This window comes from Prionailurus viverrinus, chromosome A1 (genome assembly GCF_022837055.1).
Source record: "Prionailurus viverrinus isolate Anna chromosome A1, UM_Priviv_1.0, whole genome shotgun sequence".
NCBI lineage: Eukaryota > Metazoa > Chordata > Mammalia > Carnivora > Felidae > Prionailurus > Prionailurus viverrinus.
The window spans coordinates 170,089,944-170,114,945 of NC_062561.1; the positions used below are offsets into that span (position 1 = coordinate 170,089,944).

At 35.6% G+C, this 25,002-nt stretch overlaps 1 protein-coding gene across 2 annotated transcripts in view; it reads left to right on the forward strand.

The window, feature by feature from the left end:
- The window catches only part of FER (FER tyrosine kinase), a 435,391-nt gene that overhangs the window by 314,822 nt on the left and 95,567 nt on the right, over window positions 1–25,002 (forward strand). For both annotated transcript variants that reach the window (XM_047879101.1, XM_047879093.1), the window contains exon 17: window positions 18,593–18,716. In XM_047879101.1, coding sequence (XP_047735057.1) covers window positions 18,593–18,716 — 124 coding nt within the window. The remainder of the gene's footprint in view (window positions 1–18,592; window positions 18,717–25,002) is intronic.

Sequence of the window (25,002 nt, forward strand, 5' to 3'; positions counted from 1 at the left end):
TTTTTACCTGTTTTCTTTCTTTCACATCATCTAAGCATGAGAATAAGAAGGTGATAAACTGCTTTAAAGTAGACAACTGTGGGGCACCTGGGTGTCTCAGTCAGTAAAGTGTCTGACTTTGACTCAGGTCATGATCTTGAGATTCACGAGTTCGAACCCTATGTCAGGCTCTGTGCTGACAGCTCAGAGCCTGGATCCTGCTTTAGATTTTATGTCTCCTTCTCTCTTTGCCTCTGTCTCTGTCTCTCAAAAATAAATAAGTGTTAAAAAAATTAAATAAATAAAAATTAAAAAAAAGTAAAGTAGATAACTGTTGTAGAAACTCGTTATATATTCAGTAAATATTTACCAGTTCACTCTTACATGATGGACATAGTTAAACACTAGGAATATAAAAGATCATAATCTCTTTACCTTCTAGGAGTTGACCTCTAGGAGCTTATATCTGGAAAATTTTGCCACCAACAAATATGTGTGGAAGATCCACATTATTTTCTAATATTTGAATAGTGTCAGAATTGATTCTTACATGACTTATTTAATCCACAAGAGAAGATAATTATAAATTGGATTTTGAAATAATTTTTTTAACTTTTTGTTTTAGAGAGCACAAATGGGGAGAGAGGCAGAGAGAGAGAGAGAGAGAGAGAGAGAGAGAGAGAGAGAATCTTAAGCAGGCTCCAGGCTCAGTGATGAGCCTGATGCTGGGCTTGATCCCAAGACCTTGGGATCACAATCTGAGCCAATGTCAAGAGTTGGATGCTCAACAAACTGAGCCACCCAGGAGCCCCTAAAATATTTTTGTGTACAGTTGGAAGTCAGATAAACAGTGTCCTGGTTGTAGAAGGAAGACTGATCAGTGTAGATACTAGAACCTGTGAAAGATTCTGGCTTGAAGCACTGGAGCCAGGCAGGAAAATGATGCCCAGAAAAGGTTAGAGTTATATCAAATAAATGTATTCAGGGTGGTGTCATGTCAGATTAGATCCTGCAAATTTTTAGGGTGCCTTTCCCCCATGCAAACTGCCCTGCATTGTGCTGGCAGATACTGTAGCTGAGCCATGGGCAGCTCTACAGCTCTCTTTCTCATCCTGACCTCAATTCTAGACTGAATGATAACGTGCTCTTGGAATCCTTTCTGGCAATGTGGAAATTACTTTAAAGGATTCATTTCCTTTTGTCAGTCTTCCCACATTGTTTTAGTGAATTGTTACCTCACTATGGTCTACATTAAAGACAGTAAGTTTTTTTAATTTAATGATGACTTTTTAAAAATAAATCCATTTGGGCTTTTTTTTTTAGGTACAATGAGAAAGTGTAATAGGGTTAAAGGAAGATACTGCTTACACAAGGCATTTTTCTGTCTGCTTACTCATTAAGCTTATATTCATGTCATAAAATGAAAATAATCCCAATAAGAATTGACTGACAATAATTTGAATGCCTGTGTAATCCAAATTCTTTTGATGGTGTCTCTCTAGCCTTTAACCTGTCATTTTACTGACACCTGTTTTAACTGCGTATTTCCACATAGTCTTGCATTAAATGACTTACCTACCAGGCTGTGACTCCTGGGAATTGATGATGGAGGACCTGGAATACTGTTGTGAAAGGTGACATGGATAATAACTTAATCAACAAATCTATATAAGCAGTTAATGAAATGTTTACTGTTTGTAAAATACAGTTACATGAGTTGTGAAGGGAGAGAAGATGTATTACCCATTTTGAGTTGATGATATTGGTAAAAGCTATCTTTTGTTGGAAGAGGAAGGATGATGCTCAAGGATTTTAAGTCTGAATAATAGGAGTGAATTATCTGGTAAACTATAAGGCAAGATTATTCCATTTTCTTGCCAGAGTTTGAGATCTAAAAAGAAAGTTTTTACCAGTCCAGAAGTGAATAATTAAGAGTTTGGCCTAAAGCAGTTAATGGTAAAGGCTTAATGGCAGAGGCACCGAAGAGGATTGTAAAACTGGACAGGCAGGATGAAATATGTTAGTAAACACATCATTATTCTCAGATTGCTTGAATCAGATATCAGAGGAATGATAGCACTGATTGTCAGGTAGGGGGGAGTTGGGAATGGAGGAGAATAGCAGAAGAGCTCCAGTTTTACCACCAGGTCATACAGATAACAGAGCTACAGTCTTCAGGGAGAGATGTTATTGGGTAGTAAGAATGGAGAACTCCTGCAGTTAATAAAAAAAGACTGCATGTGAAGTGTCCAAAGTAGAGCATATTATGACTGGGAACCCAGAAATGGTGCCTAAGTAATCACCACATTTCTACTTTCTACTGGACTGAGCTTCTGGGTCTGTATTCAACCTTAGTGGTCGTTCTAGCCCAACTTCTCCATGTAATGGATGAAATCCAGAGAAATTGAGTGCTCTACCTAACTTCCTACAACTAATTACTGACCAAGTTGGGATGAGAAGGCCTTCTGCAAATTTATATAGTGAAACCCCATTAAAGTAAATCTTAAAAACATAAAAACTTTTTTTCCCTTAGATTGCTAGAATTTTACTGCATGCATGCTTATTATCTCTTTCCTGAAAGTAGTTGTCCTAAGGAAAATATTTAAGACTAAATTACTTTAGTGTATCTTTTCCCCACTTAGTTTTAAGAACATTCAGTGTAATTGGGAGCCTCTTCCTTATGATCTGAATTAGGAGGAATATTGGTTGATACTCAAACATTCTTATGCTTCCAGAGGATCATAATTGTTTCTAGCACAGACTTACCATTCTACCAGAAAAACTCCAAATAAGGCATGAATGTTTATTTCATATCCTAAGTAAAGTTTAAAGAAAAATCTATTTTCACTAATACAGTGCACCTGATTTAGCTTTTCTTCCTAAGCAGTGAAGTAGGAGAAAACTTAAGTATTCATCAGTGGTAGTGCTAATTTAGCACAAAAATTTCAGCAAGATAAAAATACAAACAAATATAAACAGAAATTTGAGTCTTGGTTCTATGAATGTTTACTTCTCAAGAGCTCTTTCTTTTAATTTATATCTATTCCTTTAAAAATAAGTACAGGTGTTCTTTCTTTGTTTTCCTCTAATTACATCCTGCTCCATCCTTCAAAGCCTTACCTACCTTCTGAATTCTTGTCCAGACCTACAAGGCACATTTCAATACATGTTTATGAACCATTACAAAGTACTACTAATGCATCTAGTTAGCAATTGTTTCACTATTATTTTACTTACTACAGTTTATTTCTGAAATACCCATCTTTCTTATTGGATTGAGAACAACCAGAAGATAGAAAATCTGTTTTTATTGTTAGTAGGCCTTCAGCAAGTTACCTAGAATTTTATGAAATTCTACAAATTCTATATAATTCTGTATATATTCTTTGAATATTTTTCTACTCTCAAATTCTTTGAGGTTCTACTCTCAAATTCTTTGAATATTTTTCTTTTTGTATCCTTTCTAGAAGAACTCTTTGCCTCTGCCTAATGTATCACAAGAGATTTTCTGTGAGATGGCCAGCAGATAAGCTTAACTGTCACTTGAGAGGCTGCACACTGTGTGGCCTGCCAGGAACCCCCCATGACTCCCTCTCATATGGAAGATTCTTGTGTTCCTCACTGTCATATGTGCCCCACTTGATACATGACAAATGCTTGTCCTTTCAGGACATAGTCACTGATCTATACTTGGGAAGCTGCTGTAGCCAAGAGAATTCTCAACTATAGACAAAATACATGGATTTGAGACCCAGCATTGCCTCTTGGTAGTATATTAGGAAAGTCAATTCATACTTAAAGTATTATTAAGAGGGTTCACTGAGATAATACCTATGATGGCATATAGTCATAAACTATTAAATAAGATGCTTTTAATACCAAACTCCTCCACCAAGGGTTTTACTTCTTAGGGAAGGGGCGTATTTTTCCTGATCCTCATTGAAATCCCAGTGTTTGTGGGCTAAGTACTACTGGTAGTAAGATATTGCCAAATAACTATATTTGTTATTCTCTCTTAGAATGTCAACAGTTTTGGGGCGCCTGGGTGGCTCATTCAGTTGAGCGTCTGACTTCAGCTCAGGTCATGATCTTCCTTTCATGTGTTCGAGCCGCTCGTCAGGCTCTTTGCTGACAGCTCAGAACCTGGAGCCTGCTTTGGATTCTGTGTCTCCCTCTCTCTCTGCCCCTCCCCTGCTCATACTCTGTCTCTCAAAAAATAAAATGAAACATTAAAAAAAATTTTTTTAAAGAATGTCAGAAGTCTTAGTATATTTGCCTAAGATAGATCAAGTTAAGGATTTAATTGCTAGAAATCCATTCTAGGAAATTTTAATATCTCTAATTTTTTTTATCCAATATGGAAAGTCATCTTTTTATCATTGACTATTCCTTTTTGTGAAAATATATCAAATGCATCATTTTGTACTTTTCTATTCTGAGTGCTAAAATAACATAGCTTTCTCTTCTAAGCAAAAGCAGGACTTAAATTCTCCTGAAGCAAATATTTGAAGTTAGAAAGATAGAGTGAACCCATACATGGGGATTTCTCTTAGTGTTTCTGAAGAAATAGTTTAGACATGGTATCCTAGCATACTTAAAAACAAAACCTTACTTGAAACCTGAAATTATACAGAAAATAACCAACTTCCCATTACATAAAAAGGCTCTTCACATATTTCAAACAGCTTTGATATCACCTTAAATGTTTCTTTCAGGATATCAGAACATTTTCACTTACATTTTTTGTACTGTATGTAGCATGCCTTTTATGTCTTCATCCAAATTATTAATAAAAATAGTGGGACAAAAAGGATTAAGCCTGCAATTCCAAGCCATCCATACCCCTAATAACTTTTTCACAGATCTCCACCAATCCTTAAATCCAGATTCCAGGAGTATCATTGTTCAGCCTACAAATCCACTTAACCATAATACTTCCCAGCTCACCTCATCTCCATTTTAACCACAGGATTGTAATGATGGGTCAAATGGCTTGCTGAAACCTTATTGTATTATATTTATGGCCTTCCTCTAATGAATTTTTTATAGTATAAAAAAATCTAGTAAGTTTTCTGTTAAAGTATTTTGAGAGATACTCTTCCATTGATCTCTTGTATTCCTGTTTGTCTTACTGGGTATGCCAAGATCTGGCTGATCTCTACCTGCGTCATTTCTCAGGGATGTGTTTGTAGTGAGCAACTTTGAGGGATGAGGTAATGTCTCCTTCTGAGACAAAGAGCAGGCTTGCTTACTGTCTGGTGTCTAGTGGAAGCTTTCCCCAAACTGCTTTCCTGTAACACATTCTACTGTGTGTACAGGCATCCCGTCTGGGCTTACCCATAACACCCCCATGTTGGGCCGTGAATAATAAAGTCCTTCGTCTCTGACCCATGAAGAAATAACAGGCTCTAACTTATTAGCTTGTAAGCAGGGTTAAAATCCTAGAACCAAGAAAGCGTAATACATAGAGAGGAGTACACTAATCATAAGTATATAGCTCAAATTATCACAAAGAATACACACCATTTTCCAGACTTACAGAATAGATTAACCTTGCATGTTTTCGAACTTGGCATAAATGGAATCAAACCTTACATATTCTTTTGGTCTAGATATCTCTTCAGCATTGTGTTAATGAGATTCATCCATATTTTGGTTGCAGGAGTGCATTAATTTCATTGCTATAGGTTATTCTATTGTACGAATACAACACAACTTATTTTTCTGTTCAGCCATTTATGGACATTTGTATTGCTTCCAGTTTGGGGCTACTATGAATTAGGTTGCTTTGAATATTCTTATGTATGTTTTTTGGTGCATATGTCTGTTGGATATATCTATCTGGAGTTAAACCGCTGGGTTACCGTGTATACATGTTTAGCATTAGGAGAAAGTGCCAAAAAGGGTCCCGTGTTGGCTACAATTTACATCCCCACTAACAGTATGTGAGAGTCTCAGTTTCTCTACATCCTTGCCAAAATGAGGTATGATTGGGCTTTTTAATTGTAGCTATTCTGGTAGATATAAAGCACTAAGATATTGTGGTTTTAATTAGCTTTTTTAATGACTAATTACATTGAACATATTAGCATATACTTCTTGGCCCTTTGTATAGGCTTTTTTATGAAATGCCTTGTTGAAGACTTTTTCTCCTATTCTCTTGGCTTGTCTTTTTCATATTAGTTTGTAGGAATTTTTTATGTATCTACATACAATTACTTTGTTCATTACATTATAAACATCTTCTTTTACAGTATGGTTTACTTTTTCACCACCTTAATGATGTTTTGGATGAACAGAAGTTCCAAGTGTGTTTTTTTTTAAAACAACCTTTTACAAATTATTATTAAAGTTAATTTATTTATTTTGAGAGAGAGAGTGCATGAGTAGGGGAGGGGCAGAGAAGAGGGGCAGAGAGAGAATCCTAATCCATCTCCACAAAGTGCAGAGTCCGACATGGGGCTCAAACCCAAAAACCATGAGATCATGACCTGAGCTGAAATCAAGAGTTGGATACTTAACCCACTGAGCCACCCAAGGCATCCCCAGAATTTCCAAGTTTTAATGCAATGGAATTTAGCCACTTTTTTCCTTTTTGAGTATAGCTTTATGTGTCCTATCCCTATGGTCTTATTTACCTGCGTTTTTTTCTAGAAGTTTTTTTTTGTTTTACATTTAGGCACACGATTTACCTGGAATCTTTTTTTTCATTTATATTATTGCATACATCAGAATACATTCCTTTTTATTTCTCAGTAGCATTCCGTTGCATAAATATGCAGATATTTAGAGATTTTTTTTTTCCAGTTTGGGACTGTTTGAATGACAGTGCCATAAATACATTTGTACACGTCTTCTTATAGCCATATGTTTTCATTTCTTCTTGGTAAATACACAGTAGTATAATTAATTGCTAGTTCATTCTGTAGATGTAAGTTTAATTTTATTATAAACTTTCAGTTTTCCCAAGTGGTTATAGCATTTTACACATCTGCCAACACTATAGGAGAGCTTCAGTTATTCTACAAGTTTGTTAGCATGTGGTGTTGTCAGTCTTTTTAATTGGCTTTTTAATTTCATTGGATTTAAAGCCAATGTAATATGTGTGAGGTGATACCTTATAGTGGTATCCTAATAATAAACGACATTGAACTCTTGGCATGTGCTTATTAGCCACCCCTATATCTTTCTTTTGATGTTAGTCTTTCCCATTTTTATTGTGTTGTTTATCTTTTGTTACTAAATTTCAGGAGTTCTTTATATAACCTGGATAAAAGCCAGTTTTGAAAGCCTGGGAGATCTGTTGCACAAAAAAGTGGATATACTTAACAGTTCTGAACTATATACCTAGATAGTAAAGTTGATAAATTTGGTTATTTGTCATTTTTACCACAATTATGTTTTTTTAACTTAAAGAAAAAGCCAATTCTATGGCTTACCTATTACCTATTCACTTTTATAATGTCTTTTAATGAGCAAAGGTTTTGTTTTATTTTAAATTGGATGAAGTCCATTTTAATTTGCTTTCTTTTTCTTTGTTTTCTTTTATGGTTACTGCTTTGGAGTACAAAGAAATCTTCTCCTCTATCAAGATCACAAAGATATTTTTCTACATTTACCTTTAGTAGCTTTGTACTTTAGTTCTAGAAGTCCTTTCAATTAATTTTGTGTATGATGTGAGGTAGAGATTGAATTTCTGTTTTCCCATGCAGTTATCTGGTTCTTTCACTACCAGTTCTTTACAAGAATTTCCTTTCCCCAGTGAATTGTTTGGTATCTATGTGGTAAATGAAACAGACACATGTAGATGCATTTATTTCTGAACTCCGTTCTATTCTGTTGATCTACTTGGCTATCCTGAAGCCAGGCACTTCCTTGACAACAGCTTTATAGTAGTACTTAAAACTGGGTGGTCTGTATCTTCCCAATTTGTTCTTTTTCAACATTTTCTTTATTTTAGATCTTTTGCATTTCCATAAAAAACTTAGAAGGAGCTTGTGAAATTCAACCAAAAAAAGCTGGCTTGGAATTTGATTGGGATTGCATTCATTCTATTGATTATTTTGAGAAGACTTAACTTTTAACACTCAATATTAATCTTCCATTTTACGGACTTGATATATTATTGCATAAAATTTCTACTTTTAAATTTGTCTTAGCAGTGTTTTATAGCTAACATTCTAAAGGTGCAACATATCCTTCTTTAAAATTATCTCATAGTATTTTGTTGTTGGTGGTGGATTTTTTTGATGCTGTTACAAAGGATATTTTTCTAATTTCAGACTATCTCTTGATTCAGCCAGTACAAGCTGAATTACAGAGTTAAGATAATCTCAGGTGGATGAAATTATCAAGAGGTCCTTCCAAAAAGAGCAGTCTGTCATAGAATCACATGGAAAGATACTTGTACAGAGACATGTGGTTCACCTAAACAAGAGTTATCATTAGTGAGTGAAAAAATCAGAAGATACTCTGCTATAGGCTACCTTGGATTCCTGATGAGTGATAGAAAAATGTTAATACTTTGCTTCTTGTGGAATGAGAATGGCAGTTAAGATTGACATGAAAGTAGGGAGAGAAACAGATAATCAGACTTGGCTTTAGTAAAAGACAGTGGATTATGGATGGGGAGCATGGCAGGAAAATTTATGTTCTCAATATATATGTGTTTCATGTGTGAATGTGACATGAGGATGATTTATGAAAATATATAAATTTAATATGCCACATATACAGAACAAAGCTCAAAATCACAAAATCATCTTGATTGATGCAGAAAAAGCATTTGACAAAATTCAGTGAATGAATGGAAATTACCTCAGCATAATAAAGTTCATATAAAAAAGCTCCCAGCTAACATTATAATCAGTGGTGAAAAACTGAAAACTTTTTCCCTTAAGAGTAGGAATAAGACAAAGGTGCCTACTCTCAACACTTCTATTCAACATAATACTAGAAGTTTTAGCCAGAGCAATCAGTCAAGAAAAAGAAAAGGCATCCAAGTCAGAAAGGAAGAAGTAAAATCATCTGTTTTCAGAAAACATGATCTTATTTATAGAAAACCCTAAAGATTCCACACAACAAAACTCTGTTAGAACTAATAAAAAAAATTCAGCGAAGTTACTGGACATGAAATCAGCACTCAGGGGGTGCCTGAGTGGCTCAATCGGTTAAGTGTACAGCTCTGGATTTCAGCTCATGTCATGATGTCACAGTTCTTGAGTTCAAGCCCTGCATCTCAGGAAATTTGGAGCCTGCTTGAGATCCTCTCAAGCCCCTCCCTAGCGCGCGCTCTCCCTCTCTCTCTCTCTCTCTCTCTCTCTCTCTCTCTAAGTAAATTAAAAAAAAAAATCAAAACCATCACTCAGAAATCAGTGGTGTTTTTATACAGTAAGAGTGAACAATCCTAAAGGGAAGTTTTCTTTAAATCTTTTCAGAGTAACATCAAAAAGATTAAATTACTTAGGACTAAACTTAAAGAGGGACAAGATTTGTACACTGAAGACTATCAAACATTGCTGGAAGAAATTAAAGAAGACACAAATAATGGAAAGTCCTCCTGCATTCATGAATTGGAAGACTTAATACTGTTAAAATGTCCATGCTACCTAAAGCCATCCATAGATTCGATGCACTCCCCACAGAAATCCAATGGCAGTTTTTTTGGCAGCGATAGGAAAAAAAAATTCTAAAATTTACCTGGAATTTCAAAGGATCCCAAGTAGTCAAACAATCTTGATGAAGAAGTACAAAGTGGGACGCCTCACACTTCATGATATCAAAATACATTATAAAACTATAGTAATAAACATAATATTATATGGCATAAAGACAGACAGTAGAACAACGCAGCAGAATATAGATACCAGAAATAGATCCTGGCATATACAGTCAAATGATTTTTGACAAGGGTGCCAAGACTCCATAGTGGAGAAAGGATAGTCTCTTTAGTAAATGGTGTTGGAAGTACTGGATATACACAGGCAATAGAATAAAGATGGACCCTTATCTTACACCATACAAAAAACTAACTCAAAATGGATTAAGGATCTTAATATATAAGACATGAAAATATAAAACTCCTAGAAAAAAATTATCGGGAAAGGCTTCTTGACGTCAGAATGAACAACAATTTCTTGGATATGACACCAAAAGCACAGGCAAAAACAGAAATAGAAAAATGGGTCTATATCGAGCTTAAAAATTTGTGCACAGCAAAGGAAACAGTCAACAGAGTGTCGTTAACCTACAGAATGGGGAAGAAATTTGCAAACTGTATATCAGATAAGCGGCTAGTATCCAGTATATATTAAAAATTCTTACAAGTCAGTAGCAAAAACCTAAGTATCTCAATGGAAAAATAAGCAAAGGACTTAAACAGACAAATACTCAAATGGCCGACAAGCATAGGAAAAGATGCTCAATATCACTAATCATCAAGGAAATGCAAACAGGAGCTATTACCTCACACCCATTAAGATGGCCACTAACTATCTGGAAAATAACAAATGTTGGCAAGCATGTGGAGAATTTGGAATCCTTGTGCACTGTTGGTGTGGTTATAATCTGGTGTAGCCACTGTAGAAAACAGTGGGTTTTCTCCTAGGGATGCCTGGGTGGCTCAGTAGGTTAAGCATCCAACTTCGGTTCAAGCCATGATCTGTGGTTCATGAGTTTGAGCCCCACATCGGGCTCTGTGCTGACAGTGCAGAGCCTGCTTGGGGGTGTCTCTCTCTCTCTCTCTCTGTCTTTCTCTCTCTCTCTCTCTCTCTCTCTCTCTCTGCCCCCCTCCCCCTCTCTCCCTCTCTCAAAAATAAACATTTAAAAACTTCATAAATGAATAAGTAAAGTAATCAAACTCCTAGAAGCAGAAAGTAGAATAGTGATTGCCAGGGGCTGCTGGGAGTGGGAAATGGGAAGTTAGTGAGTAAAGAGTTTCAGTTATGCAAGATGAAAAAGTTCTAGAGATCTGTTATTAACAATGTGCATATAGTTAACAATTTTCTACACTTAATATTGTTAAGCAAACAAATTTGTGGTATGTGTTTTTTACCACAACTTTTTAAAACATGAAAAAAGAGACTCTTCTTTGTTCTGGTTTTTTTCCCCAAACACTGACATTTCCAGTTCTTTGCTGCAATGTGTTCTTTTGAAGTATTATTTTTGTAATCTGATAGAAATTTTCACAACTTTTGAATGTATTTTTGATCAAAACCTTTGCATAAGTTAAATTCTATGAGTAACATTTATATGAACATATAAGTACACATTTCTAAGTATTTCATATAATATTATGTAAAAGGTCTTAACAAAGTAGTCATTGACATCACTGATTTGGAGACCTTAATGTCCCTAAAATACCTAGCCTATGATAATATCAATTTCTAACAATATATTTAGCTTTTATAAATATTTTTTGCTTATCAAATTGAAATATGTTTTTTGCATAGGTCTTTTTATCCTACATCTCTTTAAAATCTAAGGAAGCTTGAATTGATGCCTTCATTTTTTTCTCTGCAGGTTTCCTGTAGCAGATAGGAACATCAAAACAAGCATTCCATTGATTTTTTTTTTAACTGCCATCCTGGCATCTAAATATTTAAAGGGTGTTCCAGGAGGCTTTCGAGCTAACTTCTTCTATACCTGATTTTTCTGTCCATCCTTGCCTTTATACTTTATATAAAAGACAGCTTTGAGAGACCTAAGAAGACACAAAATGGAGAAGTGAGTAGTTTAACATGAAGTAAGGCGAGAGACAAGACAGTGGAACTTCTTTGCCTTGGTGGCAGACAGTGTAGTGTGGATGGGAGAGTGACAGGGGATTTACCATCTCATCATATGTATTTTTGCATGTGTGAATATGTTCATAAGCCTTAGGAATAAAATGAGTTGGTGAATCTACCTTTCTAGCTTTCTCATTGAGCAATAAACCATGTCACTCTTCTCTTAAAAACTTCTTAAAAACTGAGAATAAACTGATGGTTGATCGGGGGTGGGAGGGAGGGGAAAGTGAGTGATGGGCATTGAGGAGGGCACCTGTTGGGATGAGCACTGGATGTTGTATGAAAACCAATTTGACAATAAATTTCATAATAAAAACCATGTCACTATTGAGCTCTGTTGCAATAAACACGTAGTGAAGATTAAAATCTTGGTTGAAAGTAGACAAAGCAACCATAGGAATCATTTAAATGACGGGGACTAAACCTGTATGAAATACTCAGCAATAAATATCTTAAAATAAGAGTTGACAAACTTTCCCTGTAAGGGGCCAGATAATAAAATGTTTAGGCTTTGAGGGCCATACCGTTGCTATTGCAACTCTGCTGTCATAGCATGAAAGCATCTATAGACAATATGTAAAGGAATGACTGTGGTAGTTTCCCACTAAAGCTTTATTTACAAAAATAGGCCAGAGGCTGGTTTTGGCCTCCAGACATGGTTTGCAAACACTGGCCATAGAATATCAATAATATCACCAAAATCACCACCATAAAAATAAAAGGTAAATTCAGTTTCCTCCTCCATGATATGAAAAAGCTGATTATCTCCCAAGTGCCTTCTAGTACTGACATCCTGAGAGTTTGTGAAAGTTGACTCTGGCATCTGTTGTGGCAATTTCCATAATGTCTGGCAAGATTATAGCTGGTGTCTTTTGAACCAGCAAGTTAAACATACTGTGAAATGGACTCCTTTATTTCATAGATCTGTTATCATGATTGCTATTGAGTTATGTTCTCAAAGAGCATCTGCAGAGGAGAAATGCAAAAGGTTCCCACTATTCTGCAGTGTTAGCAGAATATGGCTATTAAGGAACTTTGTCGGAAAAGACTAATGTCATGTATTAACCCAGACTGGGAAAACCATACACTCAGCTCTGCTTTTGGCCTAGCTGAATTATGTTACTTAGGTAGTAAGCTATTCCGAAAGTGCTGCTTTAAAAAGAAAATGGAATTAAGGAAGCCAGTATATTCTTGTAGTCATTTTCAGTTATTCAGTGTTTTCCTCATCTTCACAGACCCATTTATAGTTTTTTTACAGAGTCTTTTCAGATCTAATGCTTTAGTCTTTATTTGGATAGTTCTTAATATAATAAGCCCTCATCACCTCAACTGACAAATAGAGCATTCTCCTGGCTAATATCTTTCTGTCCTGTCCATCTCTTCCTGAGTATACCCTACATGCAGCAGTCATTATCCTCTGATTTGGTGTTTGTGTTGATGCTTTCTTCTTCAAGGACTTGTTTTGGCTTCTCTCCTATTATATAAAATCTGTTCTGTATTTCATAGAAAACAGGCTGCATCAGCATTCATTGTTTGTGATTGTCATACGTATTTTTCCCCTTATTTTTGATGGTCCAGCTAACAGCCATAACTTTCATCACTACAGGCTAAAGAGAAAAAAGTTTATTATTTTTTAATAAAAACTCTGAATGATGACATAAATGGGTCCCCCAAAACAGCTCTCTATAATGTAATAGTTGCTTTATTATCCTATTTAAATTTATAAGTGAACATAATTAAACCAAACTTCTCAGGAATAAATTTATATCCTAAAAAGCAAGAGTAATGAATTATATATTTTATATATCACTAGGGACTGATATCTCTTAATTTAACAGACTTTGAAGTTATTTGATGATAAATTAAGATCTCTGCACAATTCAATGACAAGAAGTCATTAGTGGTTTAGCCCTGATGGTCCCTTTTCTCTAATGAAAAATTGATAAATAAATTAGTGTTCTTCTTTATGTAATCATCTCTGAGTTTGTTTAATGTGATCAGTTCTTCCCAGTCCCATGAATATGAAAGAATAGATATGATCATATTTTCCCAGCATAGAGTAAGAATTCTTTTGAGAAAGTTCTATTGAAAAGAATAGCCCTCTATCCTCCTAAAAATTGGCTGCAAGCAGTAATAAGCACTGCTATTTATTGTTGCCTACTTGTTCCATATATTTAACATACATTACCTTTTTAAATTCTCAATAATCTTCCAATACAGGTATTATTTCATCCATCAGGAATCTTCGAGTTGGTAGTACAGGGATACATTACAAATTAGGGAGATTTTACTAGTTCACTTAATTGAAAAATCTAGAGGGAAGTCACTGTTCAGGCATTGTTTGATCCAGTGGCTCAAATATGTCACCAAAAACTATTCTCTTACCTTAACTTTTTTCTGGTTTTCATGATGATTGCTTCACCCACCCCTAGTCTGCCAGTCGCCATGGTACTACATGCTCTTATATGCTTCCAGTTTTGTTCCCAGCCCACCCCCAACCCTTAAGCATTTCCTTGTATCTCAGTGGCCCAAATTAAGCCATGTGTCTATCCCTGAACCAGTCACTTGGGCAGGGGAATGGGCTTCATGGATTGGGTGAAGCCACTCTAGGACCATCTTTAATGTTGAGGGTGAGGTGAATACTTTCCAAAATGGGAGAAGGGCAGGAAAGTGAGGTAAGGGAAAACACATATATGACAAACAACCAGTCCCTACTACATCTCTTTCTTTCTTGAGATATAAAATAGCTTGAGCAAAAATAAGAAGTTGTAGTAGTATAATATGGTGTTCTAGGCATGGGCTTCATGTTTTAGATACATTTTAGTCTTCAAAACCATCTTGAGAAATAAGTGCACTTAATCCTTGTTTTAAAGAAGCTTAGAAAAACAACTTCCCCAAGGCCTCCTAGTTAATCAGACCTAGGTCAGTCTGACTTCAATATCCAGGTTCTTTTCATGATGTCATGCTCTCTCCCCAGTAACCCAAAAGTTGGCTATAAAAACATATTAAGTATTGTCTTAGAAATTTATCACTGGTGGAAAATTTTAGAAAATAATCCATCCTATCTTCATTTAATGTGCAATATACCTACATAGAAATAATCCTTTTACGACAGATTTACAAAGGGGCGTTAATATCTTGTTTTGCCTGCTTTGAACACCAAGATCCTTATTGCAGTGGTCAGGTATGGTACTCTATGCTCTATGCATATATGCAAACACACGTACATATACATCTACATATATATACATGCATACACATATAAATATCTGTACCACATACATGATTTTTACATATATCACAAATTCTAAGAGAGGTTCTTTAACTTGGCCCTTAATGAAAATTATAGGAGAATGAATTCAAAGAAACAGACACTATCTTCTACAGTAACTGCCAGTGAATACTGAAAATTCTATCATCTGATGTCACCCTCTAGTTCTTCACTTAACGGTGTCATCAAGTATTGTGCCTAGGGGAACATTTCTGGCTCTGTCTGAATTATTTCCTGGGTATCCTACCTTTAATCTCATACTCTATCCCCTGGGGAGTTGACTTCTTGCTTCAGGGTTCTTAATGCTAACACTTGCCCAAGGCTCAGGCTTTCAGTGCTGAATCACAATTACTTAATTTTTATTGAAGGCTTGGCTTCTGTGCAGTGACCTGCAAGAAGCTGACGAGGGCTGCGGAATGGTGGTTTTCCTTCTTTACTTAAGATCATTCTGTGTCTTGAATAACTAGAAACTGGAAATAAATTTAAAATTTACTTTAATGATTTAATGATTTTAGGCAAGACATTTCTCTAAGGCAGAAAGAAATATTGCTGGATTAACTAAGAGGCAATCAGACAGTCCTTTGTCTGTATCTTTGGCTGTGTCACAGCATTGGGAAAGAGCTGTATGTCACTGTGCTTTCTAGTACTTTACCTTTATTGACTTGGCATCACTTTTCAGGCAACTTGGAATGCTATTTAAGTGTTGTCATTTCTTTATTATATAATGCATTTATTGTTTTACAGTTTTATGTACCAAGGACTGATTGTCTTTTTGCAAATAATTTTTTTTAAATGATGATATTTTTAAGGCATTAGTGTTACGAAGTGTCTATCAAGATGAGCTCAGTCTTAAAGCACTAAGTTTTATTGTTGGAATTTAAAGAATTTTACAGCATCCATCCGGTGCCATTAATAAAAAATGTGGTATTATCCCTTTCTAAACATTATTTTAACATTTAACAAGTACTTAAAAAGTACAGTTCTCACCATTGGAGAGGTAGTACTAGAGAAGAAATGTTAAAATTAATGAAAAAAGATTGTCTTCCTGGGAAGCCTAGAAGCTGCAAGAAGGGGTACGTACACATTGTTTACTTGTTCATTCAAGAAATGTTTATTGAGGTATTATTACATGCCAGACGTGATGTGGTAGGCTCTGAAATTATAATATTGGGCAACAGAGGCACAATTCTCTTCACAGGATTTACAGTTTGAGGCAGGGGTTAGTGGGTAAAGGAGGTTCACTGAAGGGGTAGATTTTTAAAGAACAGGAGGCAGATGGAAAAGTGCTGAATATGAGCGAACTTTGGAAAGAAATAGTAGGATTCCACAGAATACTGGGGTTATGTCATATGCTGCTTTAAATCACGTTCCAGAAAAGCTCTTTTCATTGGGAAGCTATTCCAAAGCTTAAACAAAATGCTAAATGGTTTCAAGAGCAGAAGTCTGCACTTTTTCTAAAATAGGCCAACATATATCTAACAAAAGAATTAAATTTTTTTTTTCAACGTTTTTTATTTATTTTTGGGACAGAGAGGGACAGAGCATGAACGGGGGAGGGGCAGAGAGAGAGGGAGACACAGAATCAGAAACAGGCTCCAGGCTCTGAGCCATCAGCCCAGAGCCCAATGCGGGGCTTGAACTCACGGACCGTGAGATCGTGACCTGGCTGAAGTCGGACGCTTAACCGACTGCGCCACCTAGGCGCCCCTAACAAAAGAATTAATATATGTAAATATTGGTCCAAGTAATAACTTGAGCTAAAAATTGATTTCACATCCACTTAATTGGTATACCTATTAAAGTTGAGAAATTAGTGCTTAATTTTGCTGTCTACTGTTGCTTTCTGTTGCTCAAAAAATTAAGTTAAGCTTGATAGAGACTATTTCAATAATCTTCCTAGTAATTTAATACATTTGATATTCTCTTTAGAAGAACAGAACAAACTAAATTATCTGACACAGTTAAGATTATTTTTAAGCATATAGCTATTGATTTTGTAAAGGGCCCACCTAAATTTGTGTAACACTTGATGTGTGAATAAAAGAAGTTAGAGAAACACAGCGTACATTATAAGTAGAGTTAGGCAAGTGTTTATTTTCCAGGTACTCTCATTAAAGAAAAAGCCATTAAGTCTTCACCTCTAGAGTTTTTCTATTTAAGGAAGCCTGGATCCCTGGTGAAGAGGATTAAAAAGTTTAGGAAATGGCAATTAAAATGCTAATCCCTCTTGCAAAATTCTGGTTTAAAATCTGAGCCTAATAGAAAGAGAAAGTGGAAATTATTGTTTTTAGAGAAATTTCTTTCTAATATATTTAACTTTTAAAAATGCAATACACTATACATTAACAAGGAAGGATAATCAGGCCTTCATATAATCTTTAATGCCATATGAAGAATGAATACACAATTTAAGGGTCACTGGCAATAGGTGGCTCTTGAGCTTTTGAAATGTGGCTATTGCTTCTAATAATACTGAATTTTGAATTTAGTTTAATTCTAATCCCCTTAAAATGGGGAGGATTCAGTTAGAAAAATTTAAAAATGTTTGAAATATTTGAGATGTCCCATGAAATGTGAAATAAACAACATATTTTAAAGACTTAGGATGATAAAATATAAAATAAAAACTATAGTTTTTTAATGATACATATTGATATAGTATATTTTGGGTTTATTGGACTAAAGAAAAAATACATTATTAAAATGGATTTCACTGTTTGGTTGTTAGTGTTACCTTTCTAAATGTAGCTACCAGAAAATTGAAAATTACTGTGTGTTATATTTCTCTTTTTTTCAAAACTTTTTTTAAAGTTTATGTATTTATTTTGAGAGAGCATGAGCAGGGGAAGGGCAGAGAGAGAGAGGGAAAGAGAGAATCCCAAGCAGGCTCTACACTGTCAGTGCAGACCCCAACGCAGGGCTCAGACTCAGGAACCGAACCGTGAGATCATGACCTGAGCTAAAACCAAGAGTTGGACATTTAACTGACTGAGCCACCCGGGCTCCCTTGCGTGTTTTTTTTTTCTTTTGGATCATGCTGGTTTAAAGAGTTGCTCGAAGACATTGTTGAAATCCATCTGATGCACAAACTACAATCTGGCTCAGCAGTTCAATCATCAAAATCATTGCCCCCCTCTACCATCAGTGACTTCATAATCATAAGGAGTCAGTGAATCTGATAACTAATTTGGTATCATTTACATTTTAAACTGCTAATAATTACAATCTTTTATTTGGTATCAGAGGAAACAAAATTTCACAGAAAATTTTAGCCGGGCAAATTGGTGAGAAATGGCAACAGCGAAATTGTATGATTTTGTTTGAATATTATTGCATGCTGGATAACAAACAGTGTGAAGCCTTTAAAGGGCTTAAACTGTATGTAGGAAAGTTTATGGTACCTGATAGATGTGCTCTTTTCATACTTTGTTTTATGCTCATGTCAAACAAAATGGGTAAAAAGCATGGCCAGATGTGTAAAGCTTTTTGTTCTGTTGGGTATCTCTCGTAAGCAGTACCTCATGATTTTATCTCATTGTTCATCTCTCAATTCTTCTAGGAGGTGATTTCCTCTCCTTTCTGAGAAAGAAGAAGGATGAACTAAAACTCAAGCAGTTAGTGAAATTTTCATTAGATGCTGTTTCTGGTATGTCCTATCTCGAGAGTAAAAACTGTATACACAGGTAAGGAGAATATTTTTTTAAACATTTTCCAGTTTTATAAATAGAACACTAGAAAAGTGACATTACAGCAATACAGTACAGCATGAAGTTCTTTCACAAAACTTACGTATTTTCTTGTTGATTTTCATATTTTGTGGGTTTTCATATTTTGTGTGAAAGCCTTCTTTGATAGTTGTTGATATAATTTACAGAAATACTTACCTGAGGTAAGTACACCTAATTAGACAATGAGTTTCTTACTGATTAAAATCTGTTATATTACAATCATGAATGAACTAGTGATAAGATGTGCCACGAGTTAGTCACATAATCACCTACAGTCTTAGAGCCAAATAAGATTGTTTCCTGTGCTCCCTATTCTCATTTTACAAAGAAATTACTCATAAATTATAGCCATGGAAGAGCATAATAGTAAAACAACAATTCATGAGAGTGAATTTGGCCAAGGGTAGAAGATATTAGCATAATAGTTATTTCAAAGGAGATTTTAGAAAACTTTACCTAATTACATTAAGAGCAGTGACTTGGTTTTAATGTTTTTATAGATCGTGGTTTTAGTTGCTTGTAGCCGAAAATGTTCTTTACTGCTACATGTCAATACAACTTAACATCTCTTGGAGAATTCATGTCAGATCCTAAGTACGGCTAAGTCTATTTAAGCAAAATAAAGTGGGGCATTGATGTGGTTTTTATTCACTGGAAGCAGCACATCATACTGTTGAACATGGAACAGAGTTCATTGTCAGATTGAACTAGTGTGGACTTTCTCTTAATTGGTTCAATTATTGAACTATATTTTTATCTGATGTGTTTCATTATGCAGGTTTTGCTTAATGTTCTGAAGTTGTATAATGTATAAGTATAGCAGACCAAAGGTACCTTCACCTAAAATATATATTTATTTGATCTCACTGTGTCAGTGGCATGACCCATCTGCTCCCCACCCTTACCCCCACCCCCTGCTTCAGTTTGTGAGTTTGGCCGAGAATTCATAGCCAGACTCTCAAGTAAGCAAGGGTTTAATAGCAATTAAAGCAAAAGTACACTCTAAAGGTAGGAGAGTGGGCAGGCCCAGAGGTGGCAGCTGCACCAGGGGTCAAGGTTGTCTTTCCTTTTTATGTTTGCAAGCTATAGGGGTCATAGCGAGGGTGGTCTCTGATGGCATTGCCTCCTATCATCTAAGGGTCTCCTCCTACAGATTGGGAGGGGATGTCTGGTTTTACATGATCCTTATATGAACTGTCATGGAAGCATCCCTCTGAAAGGAGGGGGGTCAAAACCACAATGTAAATGTATTATCATGAAGCTATAGGTTACTGTAGGGCAACAGCTATAGGGAAGAGCACATGTGTTTCCCCTCCCCCCCCCCCCCCCGGGGCGGGGGGGTTCCTGGCTGTTTGAAACTTGGTTTTGGCCCTTCTGAACAATCAGAAAACTACCTGCTCTCTCCCTGCTTATGTCTAGCTAACTGCCTACTCTATCAAACTGATTATTTTTTTCAAAAAATTCTCCTATATACCCAATTTTATTCTAAAACTAAAATTATGGCTTATGTTTCCAATATAGTTCAACAATTGCATACATTTTAAAACACATTCAGTAGAGATATTATATATATGGAAATTAAGACAACTAAAACTAAGGCACTGTCCTTGTATTTCTAGGACTATAGATCAAATCACATTATAATAGGTATTTTTAAATATTTTTAAAAAGTATTTGATTTTGGACAAGAATTGCATTATCATTAATTTCATTGGAAGAAGAAAATGTTTTTTGTTACAAGTAGCAAGGATTTTCTTCTTCATTTAGAGAAAGTCTTATTATTTTGGTTGCTCAGGTGTTAAAGCTACTTCAGGTATCAAATTCTCGACTGTAGTTACTCATTTTGTCTCAGATTTTTTTCAAGCCATTAGACTATAGCTTTAAATTCTAATGAATAAACAATACTGAAACTGCTTAATTGTCAGTTACCAGTAGCAGCCTTCAATTTCTGGTGCATTGTGGTTGAGGGAACTGTTGTTTTAATTTCTTGCTACTTTTGTAGTGATTGCTTTTCTTGAAAATGGATGACTGTATTTTTTTCACTCTTTATTATTTATTTATTTATTTATTAAAAAATTTTTTTTTCAGTTTTTGTTTTTTTAAGATGGAGAGAGACAGAACATGAGTGGGGATGGGGCAGAGAGAGAGGGAGACACAGAATCTGAAGCAGGCTCCGGGCTCTGAGCTGTCAGCACAGAGCCTGACATGGGGCTTGAACTCTTGAACTGCAAGATCATGACCTGAGCTGAAGTCACACGCTCAACCGACTGAGCCACCCAGGAGCCCCTGATTTATTAATTTTTTAATTTGCATCCAAGTTAGTTAGCATAGAGTACAACAATGATTTCAGGAGTAGATTCCTTAATGCCCCTTACCCATTTAGCCCATCCCCCCTCCCACAACCCCTCCAGCAACCCTCTGTTTGTTCTCCATATTTAAGTCTCTTATGTTTTGTCCCCCTCCCTGTTTTTATATTATCTTTGCTTCCCTTCTCTTATGTTCATCTATTTCGTATCTTAAAGTCCTCATATGAGTGAACTCATGTGATATTTGTCTCTCTCTAATTTCACTTAGCATTATATCCTCTAGTTCCATCCACGTGGTTGCAAATGGCAAGATTTCATTCTTTTTGATTGCCGAGTAATACTCCATTGTATGTATATGTACATATATGTATATGTACGTATATACATCAATAGTGCTGCTATAAACATTGGGGTTCATGTGTCCCTTCGAAACAGCACACCTATATCCCTTGGATAGACACCTAGTAGTGCAATTGTAGGGTCGTAGGGTAGTTCTATTTTAATTTTTTGAGGAACCTCCATATTGTTTTCCAGAGTGGCTGCACCAGTTTGCATTCCCACCAGCAATGCCAAAGAGATCCTCTTTCTCCACATCCTCGCCAACATCTGTTGTTGCCTGAGTTGTTAACGTTAGCCATTCTGACAGGTGTCAGGTGGTGTCTTATTGTGGTTTTGATTTGTATAGGATGACTGTAGTTATTTAAGTGCCTGTATCATCAGAATTAAAACTGCTCTATGTCTTAGATGGCAGTTAGCCTTTAAAAATTATCCCACTTCACCAAATCATAACATTATCTGCTTTAATGTTATTCTTCCATTTTCCTTGTTAAGCATTTTCATGCATTCACAAATTTTTGAGTGTCAACCTATGCTTGAGCACGTATCTTGGAAGGTTGTACCTATTCCTGTACTATTTGCCTGTGAGGAAGGTTCCAGATTGAGTATCTTAAACAATATTACTTAGAGCAGTTTTGACAAATAGGTTTCACTGCCTATTTTCAGTGATTGATAGTGGCTTTCTGTGTTGTATTGAGAAGGATTCCAGGATCAGCAACAGAGTCCGATGACTGATCAGTCACATCTCTTAGGGCACTGATAAGCATTAACAAACAATAAATATTTTTGTTTGGGTTTATTTTTAAAAATTGGTTTTCTGCCATGTTCTTTGTTTGGTATCCATGGAAAGCAAAGAAAGGATAACTTTTTTTTAATTATTTATTTGAGAGTGAGAACTTGAGCTTGAGCTTGAGCTTGAGCTTGAGGTCGGGGGGCAGTGAGGCAAAGAGAAAGGAAGAGAAAGAATCCCAAGCAGACTCCCAAGTTGTCAGCATGGAGCCTGATATGGGACTTGAACTCACAAACTGTCAGATCATGACCTGAGCCGAAGTTAGGATGCTTACCCGACTGAGTTACCCAGGCATCCCAGTATACTTTTTATGATAAATGTAAGATGCTACTTCTGTCTTATTATATTTTTTTGTGATCTCATATTTTATGAAGCTAAAGATTTGGGTATGATATTGGTCATTTACATGTTTCCAGTGATTCTTGAATGCTTTTCTCTCTTTTTTGTTTTTAAACAAAACTACACCTGATTACTTACCATTTGAACTCTCCCTAAGCCTTCAGTGTACTGAAAATGTATTCTTGTGCTTAATGCATCTTCATGTCATTTAAAAGATAAGATAAAACTAAAATATGCAATGTGAAATATTTTCTTCAATGTTTTTAAAACCTCACTTTTTATGTCTCTCATGAATTGCCATATATTCAGTAAAAGGGACCCTAAAATTAATTTATAGATGAAATAATTGAGGCTCAGAGATTGAATGAAGGTTATCTAAACAGTTAGTGGCAGGGCCACTGCTAAATCTTAGATGTGCTGACTTCATTCTGACACATTGCCATCATTTGAATGCCATTGTTTTGTTCTGTCTCATTCAAGTGTTAGTAATCCCAACAGCTGACCTTTATTGACAACTTACTGGGTACCATGCACTCTGCTAATTAAATGCTTTAGATGGAATATCTGAGAATGTAGGCTTTATGAGGGCAGTGATTTGTACCTACAGTGTTCACTGTTCCAAAAGCCTGGAACAGTGCCAGACACCTATTGGTGAATGAATAAATCCTCCAAACAATACGAGGTATTATTGGTGGGCCCATTTTACACATGAGGAAACTTACGGTTAGAGAGGTTGATTATCTTGCCCAAGATAATATTAAAAGAAAGTAGCAGATCCCAGATATGGATCCTGGCATTCTGGTTCTAGAGCCCACATTCTAAATCACTGCACTGAATTGCCTTCCGTAAGAAATGGATCTTCTGACCAAGTAAGAGGTTTGGCGAAGAAGGCCAGACGGTATTTGGTGTGATATCTCTGCTTATATTTAACATCTGGACTCTTTGTAAACATGCTGAAGCCTGTGAAATGTAATTTTAGAAAGATATATCAAGGTGTTTTTTTGTTGTTTTTGATAAAGAGTTGCTGAAATGCAGCAGTATTTTGTTATTGCCTCTCCATTTAATTAGAACTTGAAAATTTATTTTTTCATTTTTTATACACTATTGTTTAGATAGCCTCTTCTGCTTTATCTGTTAATTAAAAACACAGGATTAGCATAGAAATGTGATAATCTCAGTTGACTAAGCATTTATGACTGATTTTCTTGTTTCAACATTTGATTACAATTTTGAATATATTAAGCTATACTTTTATTTTTAGCTTCTAAACCAATTTTGCTACAGTACAAAAGGACTTCTCAATAATTTCAAATATATCAAAAATATGCAATCTTACTCTAACCTCTTTTTTTTTCTGGTGTAGTTTGATATTTGCATATATGCAATGTGATTATCATACAATAGATATCACAAAAGCACCTTTCTAAAAATTATCCTACTACTTTATTCATTGTCAGAATTTCCCATCACTAATTTCATTCATTTTAATTAAGGGATTTTTCCCTAAAGTCGCATGTATGTTTCCGGGAATGAAAAAGGAAGCCTTCTCTGATATTAGAATCAATTAACATGTTAGCTTGAGTTAAAAGTATCTAGCTGCCTTCTTAGAAAACAAAAATGAAGAATTGAGGAGAAAGGGTCAAAGGACAGATAAGTTTTGATGTATGGTTACTGGTAGGAAAGACACAGCAAATGCAAGACACTGTTCAGGAATTCAGGGACGTCCGGTAAACAATCCATGAGAATGAGATGGGAGGGAAACAAGGGCATAGCAGCACATTAAAGCTATTTTATAGTTTGGCTAGGGCTAGCTTTGTCCTCTGTTACATAGAAAATGAAGGGGGAAATTGGTCTGTATCTCTTCTGTATTATTTCTGACTTTTATTCAGTTAATTACAGGAAATATATTTTTGGTTCAGGATGTCAAAAGTGAACTTTTACATTAAACTAACACAAATGTTTTCGAAACCATTTCTTCTAAGGAACTTTTTGATTACAAAGAACAGGAATGGTTTAAGCTAACTCTTCGATTACAAACAACAGGAATGGTTTAACTTAAGCAATAGGAGATTTATTACAAGAAAATAGAACTATCTCATGGAACTCAGGACACACGAAGTTCAGCAGTCTTGGGAGCCATTGGAATTAGGAACTGGGAAGCATTCAGGGACCAAGACAGCATCTCTTTCTGTCATTTTTTCTGCGTTCACATGGTCTCTCATGATTTCCTCCATTTCGCTGCTTCATTTCCCTCTTCATCTGAAGACTATATTCCTCTGCCCATTTGCAAAGGGTCCTCAAGTGACATTTGAATCAGTATAACTTTCCAGGCCTAGCACCTGAAGAAACTAATTAGTCTTGGAGGTCTAACTTCACATTTTTGGCAGAAAGAATTGATTGGCCCAGCTTATATTAGGCGTCTACCCCTGTTTTAATCAATAAGATGACTAAACAGAGAAGAGTATACAGG